This window comes from Peromyscus leucopus, chromosome 18 (genome assembly GCF_004664715.2).
Source record: "Peromyscus leucopus breed LL Stock chromosome 18, UCI_PerLeu_2.1, whole genome shotgun sequence".
NCBI classification, from domain to species: Eukaryota; Metazoa; Chordata; class Mammalia; order Rodentia; family Cricetidae; genus Peromyscus; species Peromyscus leucopus.
In genome coordinates this window covers 44,295,002-44,307,187 of record NC_051078.1, presented here as the reverse complement: position 1 = coordinate 44,307,187, position 12,186 = coordinate 44,295,002, and the positions used below count along the sequence as shown (strand labels likewise).

The 12,186-nt window shown below is 46.7% G+C and overlaps 1 protein-coding gene across 1 annotated transcript; it reads right to left on the bottom strand.

The window, feature by feature from the left end:
• Positions 1-3,434: 3,434 nt before the first annotated feature.
• On the bottom strand, positions 3,435-4,690 carry LOC114700591 (nitric oxide synthase-interacting protein-like). The gene has a single exon (XM_037196878.1). It carries the CDS (start codon positions 4,423-4,425, stop codon positions 3,466-3,468), a length of 960 nt encoding a protein of 319 aa, XP_037052773.1. The 5' UTR covers positions 4,426-4,690; the 3' UTR covers positions 3,435-3,465.
• Positions 4,691-12,186: the final 7,496 nt, after the last annotated feature.

Genomic DNA, 12,186 nt, shown 5'->3' with positions numbered 1-12,186 from the left:
CATATGAAAAAAAAATGAGTTTGATGGGAAATTTGTCAACCTTAGATATACTTCATTGTTCTCATTCATTGTTTGCCCCTCATTATGCAATTTATTTTAAGAGAACGAAAACAACCCCCCATGTTTATAGAACTTTTATTATCTCCCTCTGTTTTGTAGTCAGAAGGTCCTATGGTATATACGTATGGTTACTTTACCATGATATAAACCATGTGGAAAATAGAAACAATGAAGATGATTGAGGAACAAAGATATGAAAATTTTTCATCAGCTCCTATTTAGACATCAAAAATAATCCATATCATGAGGTGTGGTGGTGCCTGTCTTTAATCCTAGCACTAGGGAGGCAGAGGCAGGATGCAGTGTTTGACACACACCCCAATTGTTAGTTTCTGCCATGCCTCAGCAGCCTGCATCTGCTGCTGCCACCACAGCAGTTACATCATCACTTGTCATTGGGTTCTTTCCACCCTCAGCTCTGCCACATGTGCAGCCTTAAAAATACCCGCCAGGTACAGCTCACTCCCTTTCCATCCCTCAGCCTTTTTCACATCTCTTTGCTTCTCCTCTCTCTTGCCTCTTCTTTTCTCTCTTGCATCTCTTCTTCCTCTTGTCATTCTGTCTCTCTAAGTCTCCAGCCCTTCACACTTCCACTCACCATTCCCCAATGAACCTCTTTGCACTAACTGTTGCTGGTGGTGTGTGTTGCTTAGTGGCATACCTTGGCAGGACCTGTTGAAAGGTACTCAGTATCACCTCGCTTTCTTTTTTATTTATCATTTCACCAATTACTTAATTTAATTTAGTTTATGTGCTTTGGGGTGTGGGATGGGAGAGGTATGCATGTGGAGTTAAGAGGACAACTCTTTGGAAGTCTTTTTGAGAGGATGCCAGGGTTAGAGAAGGGTCAGACAGGGGACAACAGGCCCTTGGATAAATTGTTCTTAAAAAACCCACCAGATGATCTGCTGCCCCATCACCCCTAGACAATTAGGAGCTGCACACCAGGCATTTCCTGCCATGACCTAAAGGATATGCTATAACATAACTGGCATAATAAACAAAGCACCAGATATGTCCTCTGAGATGTTTTCTGCTGTTATAGATTGTATACCATAGCTGTCATAGGGAATGAGTTTCCTGCAGATAAAAATGGGATGCCTAGCTATCAGAGGAAATGGATCTGCTGGTCAAATGGATACAATAACATAGATTGCTAGTGCACAGGGCAATTTCCTTTCAGTTGCAACTCTCTGATCAGTTCAAACCAAGCATCTCTAACCTGACATAAGCACCAGTCTTGAGCTTGTAATGATATAGAGTTGGAATTCCCCTAGATCTTCTACCCAAACCATTAGAAAAACCCTGCTTGAGTGCTACTCAGGGTCTCTCCTGCTCTGCTGCATCAGATGGATGGAGATGCCCAAGTTAACTAGCAGCAATAAATAGACTTTGCAGAATTTGGTCTCTTGGAGGTCTTTGGGGGACTTGGGGTACAACATATTCCATCCTGCTACCTTGTGGGATTTCAGGGTTGAACATAAATTCTCTGGTCTGCTTGGAAATGCCTCTTCCCAATGAGCATTGCTAGTCCTCAGTTTCTTGAAGAAGAACTTTCCCCCCCAATTTTATTTAAATTCCAAGTAAAGTTTTTCTGTCTTACTGTTAAATTTCAGACTTGATAGAGGAGCTGACAAGATGATTCAGCTGGTAAATTAGGCACTCACCACCAAGCCTGATGATCTGGGACCCACATTTGAGGGGGCAGAGTACCAATCCCTTACATTAGTTTCTGACCTCAATACATGTACTGTGCATGCATGTCACACAAGTGCACAGAAATAATAGTAGCAATAATAAATCTAATTTAAAATTGATGGAGAATATTGTTATACCTATCTCACAGAATTTTAAGTTTTACTGGAGCTGTATGTCAATAAAAATTATGTTGATTTCTATATTTTATAAACCCCAAATCTGTGTTAACTTTGCATTAAGATTAAAAATAACAAATATGCTTCTAAATTTATTTAACTCAGTTGTGCTCTGTTATTAGCTGCCTATGTCTAAACATGAAAAAGAGCACCAGACTTTAGTTACAGAGATTATAATGCAGTACTAACACTTGCCTCTAAAACAAACATGATTTTGTCAGATGACTTGCAGGATGCATTCAGAAACTGAGGTCAAACAAAAATCCAGCATCTTTCCAATGAATCCATTAAGGCCCAGGAGCTAACTAGAGCAAGTATACAAAAATGCTTTGAATTCAAGGTGAGGTCAAGGTCACTGGGTCTTATGAAAGCAGCACAGGGTGATTGATGGCACAGAACTCAGAGCCTGGAGGCAAGGCAGGGTCTCCAGAGCCAGGGCTTTACTAGCCTTGTTCTCAGACATTCACTCAACCTCCCAGCTTTCATTTCAGATGGTGAGATGAGAACTGTTACAGTTGGCCACCTTCCTTCTTTGTGATTGTGAAGAGCATTAAGAGTCCTCACAGCAAATGATCGCCATTGTTAATTGTTAATTACATGCTAATTGCAGGCTGAATGTCCCTTATATGAAATGCTTGGGATCAACAGTTTCAGATTTCATAGCATTTTGTATTTCAGATGTTTTTAGATGTGAAATGCCCAATCAACCAGTGCAAGGTAAGCATGGGGTGCACGGGGTGGTGGTGGTGGTGGTGGTGGTGGTGGTGGTGGTGGTGGTGGTAAATTTAGTTATATAGAGAGAGTGAATTGAATTATGTCAGTACTCATTTTTGACGAGATTTATTTAACAGGTTTCAGACACGCTTCAGGGTATGGAATCTTCTGTGCCAAGCACAGTAGCACACATAAAAAAAAGAAATACTCAAGTTTGAGATCAGCCTGGGTAGCTAGACTTAAAACAAAAAGAAAGAGGACGAGATAGACACATAGATAGATAAATAGAGATAGATAGATAGATAGATAGATAGATAGATAGATAGATAGATGATAGATAAAATGAAAGATTAAAATCTTCTCATCTTGGCCACTTCTATTCCTGATAATTATTTTCCAATGGGTCCTTGCTGTTCTCTGGAGCTTATATTTCCAGATAATTCAAGTATTTGCCCTTTGGCAGTGAAAATCTTGGAGAGTCCTAAGACCTATCCAATAGATTCTTATGAAATCCTTAGGTTTTGTAAGATGCCCTTCCTGAGGAGAAGAACAACTCAAATGCCCAGAAGAAGCCAGGATCTTCTTATGACTACTTCCATTCCTGGTTCTTAATGACATTACTGTGTTGATGAACTTTATGTGTAACAACAGCTCTAGTTTTCCTGGAACTCGCTCTGTAGCCCAGGCTGGCCTTGAACTCACAGAGATCTGCCTGTCCGCCCAAGTGCTGAGATTAGAGGCATGCTCTCCCACCACCTGGCATTAAATTGTATTTATTTTTTTTTCCCATTCACAGGCAGGTTTATTAGGTCTCAGCTCAGGCTTGCATCACTGGCCGAGACAGCTCTGCCTGTAGCTTCACTCCTGAGCCTGCGAAGCCTGTACCGCCGCGCTGCAGCATGATGATATCACGTTCTGTCAGCGGATCCCCGTTCACCGGGTCCACCATGTCCTTCCGGATCAGTTTCTCGACACACTCCAGGGTGACCACAGCCCCAGAGGGCCGCAGCACTGCACATGGTGTGGCATTGCTCAGGCTGTCTCGGGTCACAGCACACACGTAGCGCTCACTGCATGTGATGAGTCCCACGCGGTCTCCAGAGTCGTCCAGCTGCGTGAAGCGCACTGGCGTCAGGTCCGACATGCGTAGAGGCTTCCCAGACATCGGGCAGGTCACAGTGCGAGATGGTTTTTCCAGCTTGGTGGCCTTTGCCTCAGGCGTCAGTGAGGGAATCCAGAAGCTGGGCAGCGCTTTGTTCTTGTCCTTGCCTGGGGGACCCGCACTGGGCCCTGGCTGCTCACCATCTGTGTTGGGTAAGGTGGCAGCTTTGGGCATGAAGGGGTTGAGGGGCCGGCTCACGATGGCTGCCTCCTTCTCCAGGAAGCCTCGAACTTGGTCCTGGGCTGCAGCTCGCTGAAGCTGTTTCTGCTCTTCCCTCCGGGCTGCTCGCTGCTTCTCATAGGCCTTCATCTGCCGGGCAATCTCTTTCTTCTGGTGTAGGATGTACTCCAGGATCGCCTCCCGTTCGTACAGGTAGCCATCTGGGGTGACCACAGGATCATGGCAGGGCTGCAGTGAGAGACAGCAGCAGTCAAAGTCCTTCACAGAGTCCCGGCTCAGTCGGATGTTCCGGGTTCCATAGCCTGAGGCCGCTGCGTCCTTCTTCTTCTCATGGTAGGTGTAGACAGCCCCTGTAGTACAGTTCTTACTGTGCCGCGTCATTTCACAAACGGTTATCCGACCCGTCGCTGCTTCTACTGTATTATGATGACACATAAAGTTCCATTTAATAACACACTGGGAAATAAATGTAGATATTGTAAATTTTCTTTCAACTGGGATTTCTTACAAAGAGTAATTGTTTCCTCTACAACTCCTGATCAGATCCTGTTTCCACGAATCTTCAGACTGAAGCTTGTGAGTCCTCGCCGGAATGGATCTCAGCTGAACTGCTGCTAAAGGCCTAAAAGCTGAAAAGGCACTAGTTCCTGGTCCTCACACCTTATATACCTTTCTGTTTCCTGCCATCACTTCCTGGGATTAAAGGCGTGTGTCTTTGCCAAGCAAGACTTGAGATCTCAAGTGCTGGGATTAAAGGGGTGTGTCACCATGCCTGGCTGTTTCCAGTGTGGCCTTGAACTCACAGAGATCCAGATGGATCTCTGCCTCCCAAGTGATAGGATTAAAGGTGTGTGTACCTCCATTTTCTGGCCTCTATGTCTAATCTATTGGCTGTTCTATTCTCTGACCCTCAGATAAGTTTATTAAGGTACAAATATATCAACCACAGAACTCCCTCTCCCAAGTGGAAGTAGTGTGGCTTATGGGTGGAGTCCCTGCCTAAAACCTCACAGTGAGTGGCTGGGTGCCAGTATGGTTCACCAGTGGAGCCCTTGCCTAGAATCCCCCAGCAGGGGGCTGCAGGCCTGGCTTAGTGCTACAGCACTTGGCTACCTTGCAGAAGGCCCTGGCTTCCATTCCCAGCACTGAAAATAATAAAGAAAATAACAACAACAGTGTAGGTGGCCCCAGGAATGCATCATGGGTTGACTGGACTCCAGCCAAAGTCTAACGTGGAAAACCAAGAGAACTGTGGGTGTCTAGAGGCCCACACACTGCTGAAGGGCTACATTCCAGAATGCTGAAGTGCCACAAGGCTAGGAGCAAAGCAGGAGTCTGAAACTTCTAGCCAGAACTCTCAATGTGAGCCCGCATAGAGGGCACCATTAGCCAGGCAGGAAGTTGTCTGGGCTGCTTGCTGGCATCCACACCCACTGAGAGCCTTGGTTACTTGGGATGAGGGTCTTGACAGAAACTGAGAGTAGAGCACATATTGTAGGAAATTAGAACAAGCACTAAATGCAATGTCTGCCACTCTTAGAAGACACAAGACTGGCATGGTGGCATACTCCTGTGTACACAGCACTAGAGTTTTGGGGATTTGTTTTTGTTTTCTTTTCAGCACTGGGAATGGAAGCCAGGACCTCAGCACTGGGCAGACACCACGGAGTTACAGCCCCAAGCACTCAGGAGGCAGAGGCAGGCAGATCTCTGAGTTTGAGGCCAGCCTGGATTACAGATCGAGTTCCAGGACAGCCAGGCTGTTACACAGAGAAACGCTGTCTCAGAAAAACAAAACAAAATCCCTCATGTTGTATACTGAGGACAGTAATAGATTTGACTATGGCTTTGGACCTGTACCCTTCCAACTCTGTACACTTAGGGACAACCATGCTGAAGGTGTAATAGTGAGGTGCAGATTGCTTTGGAAACCTTGGCCTACTGTTTACTAGTTCATGCCCTATGGAGGTAGGTGTTATCGTAGAAGCCAGTAGGGCTGAATTGTCAGGAAAGCAGGTCTTCAGGAGAGAGAAGTGATAACCAAAGCCACTGAGACAGAAATCCCTAAATTATAGATCTGTTAGCCCCATATTTTTATTTACTTTTATTTATTTATTTACTAGTGTTTTACCTTATGTGTGTCTGTGTGCCATGTGCATGCTTGGTGCCTATGAAGTCCAGAGCAATGCCCCGGAACTGGAGTTAGAGGCAGTTATGAGCCATCAGGAACTGAACCTGGGTCTTCTGCAAGAGCAGCCAGTGCTTTTAGCCACTGAGCCATCTCTTCAGTCCCCCCATTAACTCTATTATAATTGAGATTTAATTATTTTTGTCTTCTGCATTCGATGTAACCCTGATCTAACTAATGTTAGTGTGATGGTGTGTAGATACACATGCAGGCAACACTTTGTACACATAAATCTTTTTCCTTCTTTTTTTTTTTTTAAAGAAAAACACGATCCAACATGGTGACATGACTTTAGTCCTAGCACAGACCTTTTCCCAGACCTCAGGGAGTTCTATGGTTGCTTGGGTAGTTTCTGCAAGGAATAGGTTTAAGTTTTCCTCTTCCACCCTTATGGTGATATTTTATTTGTGCTGAAATGTGATTTTATTTGTATGTTAATAAATAAAGTTGCCTGGGGGTCAGAGCTAATAGCAAGCCATAGCAGAAGTCTGGCAGTGGTAGCACACGCCCTTAATCCCGATCACATGACAGGCAGATCTCTGAGTGTTCAAGGACACTACCAGCATGGAGACACAGGCCTTTAATTTCAATACCAACCATAGAAGACCTGGAGGTCTGTACAGACAGGTAGTGACGAGAAGGTCATGTGGTTGGGTTTACAACCAATGAGAAGGCAGAACAGAAGTAGACAGACACACAGGAAGTAGGTCTCTTTCTCAGGGGAAGGACGGCAGCGGCAGCAAGGGGTAAGAAGACAGTTTTAGTCTCAACTCTTAGCTACTGCTCTGACCTCTTGGGCTTTTAACTCTGCATTTGGCTCTGTGTTTCTTATTTAATAAGACCGTTACATCGACACACCCTGCTGTCCCTTTATTTCCTAGGGAGGGTCCCCTGCTCCAGTGGTGAATGAGAAGGGCATGGACCACAACATCGCCCCACCATGCTCCTTCTTGCTTTACCTGGGGTCACTGGCAGCCTGGCACCCACTGTTGCTGTTTGTAAGCTTTGAAGACTTACGCCAGTGTAGAAATTTGGTGTCCTCTTAAGTCCAAAGCAACAGGTATAGAAAACAAGCACATCTTGAGAATGCCATAGGAAGTCAGTTGCCAGCACCTCCACAGCACGCAGGAGCACAGGCCCATCGAGATGGCTGGGTGTTGAAGGCAGTCCAGCAGATGTGCCATTAATTTCCCATGTCTGATGAATGTCCCTGTTAAACAAATCCTGCTTGTCCTGTATACACAGTTTCAAGACTCCTGCATCTCTCTCTGACCTCTAAGCAAGTACATCAAAGGTCAAGTGGCCTGACCTCTGACTGTTCCATAACAGGTTTCTGTACAGGCTGCTGGGAAGCCACCTGAAGGAAGGACCAACGCATTGCCAAGGACCAAAAGCAGGGCCTGGCTGGGGCTTGGGGGTTGGCATTCTGGCATCAGGGAAGGAGCTGCCAGGCCTCCCCCAGAGCAATCAAGACAACCTCTCACAGACATGCCCACAGTCCAGCCTGATCCAGACAACCCCTCACTTCCCAGGTGATCCTAGATTGTGTCAGGTGGGCAATGAAAACTGACCATCAAGGGGTCTCTGTCAGAAAGGATATGATTCAAGAGTTTGTGATGGGAGCATGGGGCAGTGTGTCTGAGGGCACAGCCATATGTCCAAGGAACTGCTTGCAGATCCAGGGACCATGTGGGGATTGGCCAGGAGCTACTGTTTGCTGTTGGTTTAGGGGCTCTGCAGAATTAGACCCCACTGGGTGCCTGACATCTGGGCACTTAGGAGCTGGAGATAGGAAGATCAGGAGTTCAAAGTCATCCTTGGCCACACTGGGGAGATTGAAGTCAGTCTGGGCTACATGAGACCCTACTTCAGAAAAAAAAAAGCAACAAAAAATTCTCCAGGTGGGGATGAGAGCAGCTCACGAGTCTGGCTAGGGTTTTCTCATGTGACTGAGTGAAGGCTGTGATTAAAGCTGGGCCAGTCAGGGTCCAGGACCTGCCTGGATTAAACAGAGTGCTCATCTAACAGTGATGATGACTGGTTAGGGATGTATGCAGACATTTTATTTGGATTTTTGTCATTGGTGGATGGAACTACAGCTGCTGGTTGAGCCCTTGATGCACACAGTAACCCTAGATAGGCCCTGACTAGCCCAGAGGTCAGCAGTATCAAAGCTGAGGAACTACTTTTATTTTATTTCATTTTGTCATCATAGGTAGTTGTGCCTGGCACCTTGGCACATGTGGCATCAGAGGACAGCTCTGTGGAGTTCTTCTCTCCTTCTAGCTTCCTGTGCATTCCCCAGATTGAGTCCATCATCAGGCTTACTAGGCAAGGAAGCGCCTTTATGGGCTGAGCCAGCCAACCCATTCCAGTGTTTTTTCTTTTTTGTTTTTTTGTTGGGGGGGTTGTTTATTTCTTTTGTTTTTGTTGTTTGGGGGTTTTTGTTTGTTTGTTTTTGGGTTTGTTGTTGTTGTTGTTTGATACAGGGTCTCATGTAGCCCAGACTGGCCCAGAAGTTGCCTTGCATCTGAGGGCAGCTCTGAATTCCTGAGTGCTGGGTTGGGCCTTGAGCACAGGACCTACTAACTTCATAGCTCCAGAAGTCAGTAGCTCCTGTGGTGCTGTGAAGTTTCTTAACTGTTTCCCTGCACACCACTGTTGTTAAAGCAGGCAAATAGAGCCCCTCCCTACCTGTCTTATAGGTCACCACTTTGAACAGATTTATGTTTATCTCTAAGAATTACTTATTGTGGTTTGTGGGTTATGATCATCCCAAGACTTGCTCAGCAGGGCTCCATCTTCAGCACCACAAAGAAGAAACACTTAGCCTAATGGCACCCATGGTCACTTTAGTCTGTCTAGAATGCCTGTGCTTGGGGAGTTGACAGGGTTTGTTGTTGTTTGTTTTTGAGACAAGGTCTCACTGTGCGGTCACAGACTGGGTGGTGGTAACAGGTGTGGGTCCCAGGTGGGATGACAGCAGCAGGTGTGGGTCTCAGATGAGGTGGCATCAGCAGGTGCAGGTCCCAGGCAGGATGGAGGTAGCAAGCACAGGTCCCAGGCAGAGTGACAGCAGCAGGTACAGGTCCCAGACAGTGCTTCTGTCATAAAGGGCATGAGGGCCTGGGTGCTGGGGTTGAGGGTGACGTCTTCCTCTTGTGACAGTCTGAGTCATGAGTCAAGAGGCACCTGTTATGTTCTTGGTCACTTATGGTGGCACAAGCCTGAAGCCCCAAGCTGGGGCAGGAGGATTATTAAGTCTTAGGCCAACATGGACTACATCTCCAAAAACCAAGTGAAAGACTCTTTTTTAAATAAATAAAATGGTCTATTTTAGACAAAAGCATGTTCAGGGAGGCTCCCCAGCTAGACAGGACAATGTCAAAGAAAGCCAACTCCAAGTCCTTTACCACCCCTCAGAGAAAGAGAACCCTTCACAAGAAGAAACAGGTAAGTACAGAGGTATTGGGCGGTGGGTAGTTCTGACTCCCAGCACCTAAGGCTTCAGGTCAGAGGCAGCCAGTCCTCCTCTAGGACAGAGGCCAGGACTGTGCTGCCCATGAGACCTGCTCAGGTGAGTGTTCATATACTGAGTGGGGTAGGGGACACCCATACAATTTCCAGGCAAGTATAGACCTGGCTCCACCCCCAACCCCTCTGACACTATTTCCATTTGAACCTATGAAGTACACAGAGGTTGGGGGTTCCGCCATACCCAGAAGAACCAGGTGAACGTGGTTTACTGAGAACTGAACAGCTGGACACTGCAGGATCTGCAGCAGACCATGGACATGATGGAGTCGCAGATGCTGCTGACCCTGCTGTCTGTGTGGGTAGCTTAGCTGGACCTCTGAGCACCAGTGTGTCTTCTGTCATCTCCCCACCCCACCTGAGTTGGTCTTGCACCCACAGATGGAAGAGAACATGATTCTGCTGGAGAAGGATGAGAAGGAATCGGCAGTCATGTCCTGTGAGGAGAGGCTACAGGACGGGTGCTGGAGATGCAGCACCAGCTGCTGCTCCAGCAGAAAGACCAGGAGCAGAATGCCATCCTGGATGCCCAGGTAGGTCTGAGAATGCTCCTGAAGACAGGGATGCATGAGGGAGCAAGGGTCAGGGTGTCACCTCTTGCATTCTGCCCACTCTGCTTAGGCTCCTGATGTTAGCATAGACTGGGTATGGACACCTGTGTCTGCCACAAGACGTGCAGAATCCTTGGCACCTGCCAGCTGATGGCAGCAATGTCAGCTGCCATCCCACCCTGGTGTCTAGCATAGCAACAGTGTCCCATCAAGGGCAGATCAGAGGGGTTCCTGTTTCCTGGATGAGATGGCTAAGTCAGCCTCCAACCTTGTGACTTTCCTATGGCCAGGAAACCTGAGACTGGAGGCTGCCAACACCTTCTTGGCTGCATTCTCAATCTGCTAGGGAATCCTGGGGCAATTTTCTAAAGCTAAGCACATGGCTTCCATGACTGTACTCTTAACACAAATGCCAGCGTAACAATCTCCATTTTCTGAGTGTCGGATTAAAGGCATGTGTCACTACCACTTGGCAATAGCCTCCCTCCAAAACATGCGTGAACCTGTATTCAGATTGTTAGCCCTGCCTACAGAGCAATTTTAGAGTGTTTGATGACTGGGTGTCTTTCAGGGATGTGAAGCCTATGGGTCGCAAACTGAGTATTCCCAATCTGTAAGTGCTTGTATGTATGAATATCTGACAATTTTCTCTCAAGTTTTATAAAAATCTAGTGAAATTATACATAAACTTGTTGGAATTGAGTGACTTCAGTGTAGAAGCTTAGTTCTGAAGTTTTCTTTGTATTTCATAATCATTTTCTGAGACTTTTGGTTTTTTTGAGAAAGGGCTTCTCTGTAGTCTTGGCTGTCATGGAACTCACTCTATAGACCAGGCTGGCCTCAAATCCAGAGATACCCCTGCCTCTGCTTCCTAAGTACTGGTATTAAAGGGTGTGCCACAGCCTGACTGGGAAAGTAATCCTCTTGGTAGGGTTCTTGCCTAGTGTAAATGATGCCCTGGGTTTATTCCCAGCACTGCACAGAACCTCACGTGGTGGTGCATGTCTGTACTTCAGAACATGAGAAGCAGAGGCAGGAGGATCAGAAGGTGCTGCTTTGTCCTTTGTACTGCTGTGACGTTAGTTCACTTCCCCACATTCTTAACCTTAGGTAAACACTGACACTGTGTCCTACCTAGCTCATTAGGTCAGAACAGATGAGAACCAGCACCTTTTTTTCTATGTAGCTTGAACTCAGGATCCTCCTGCCTCACCTTCCTGAGTGCCACAATTACAGGCTACCTATTCAGTCACAATCATGTGAAGCATAGTGAAGGTTAACAAGTCATTTTCTAAACCCGGCATGATGCTTGTAACCCTGGCCCTCAGGAAGTGGGAAGTAGAGAATTCAAGGCCGGCCTAAACTAGGGAGTAAAACCCCATGTCAACAAAATCCTTTTCTAAGTCATGGTTTCTCAACCTTGGAGTACTGATTCAGAAGAGAAAACTGTCAGGGAAAGGGTGGGTGGTGCTCTGTATCCTATGCCATGTTATACTTGGCATGCTTAGCAGCATCCCTGGCCTCACAGGTTGATAGAGGTACTTTCTTCCCAAGGCAAGCCAGCCAAAATGCCTCCAGACATTGTCTAATGTCCTCTCAGCTGCAGATCAGCCCTGATGGAGACTGCCTTGGGGAAGAGGGAGTGGATTATCCCCTGGGAATAGATGAGCAGGCTTGGAGGGGCCTCTTCCTGAGAGAAGGGACACAGTGGGTTATCCCTACAGCCCATTTCTCCACCCACATCTCTGAAGATGTTCCAGTCCTAAAAGGATTATCAGTGTAAGACCTGCTCCATGTCATGAAGAATAAATTGTGTTCTAGAGCCTGGGTGGGACATGGATCAGGGATGGCCTGCCATAACTGAGTCAGTGTCCTTGTCCTGTCCATCCCCAGAAGCACCACTACAGGGAGCTCCCAACTGAA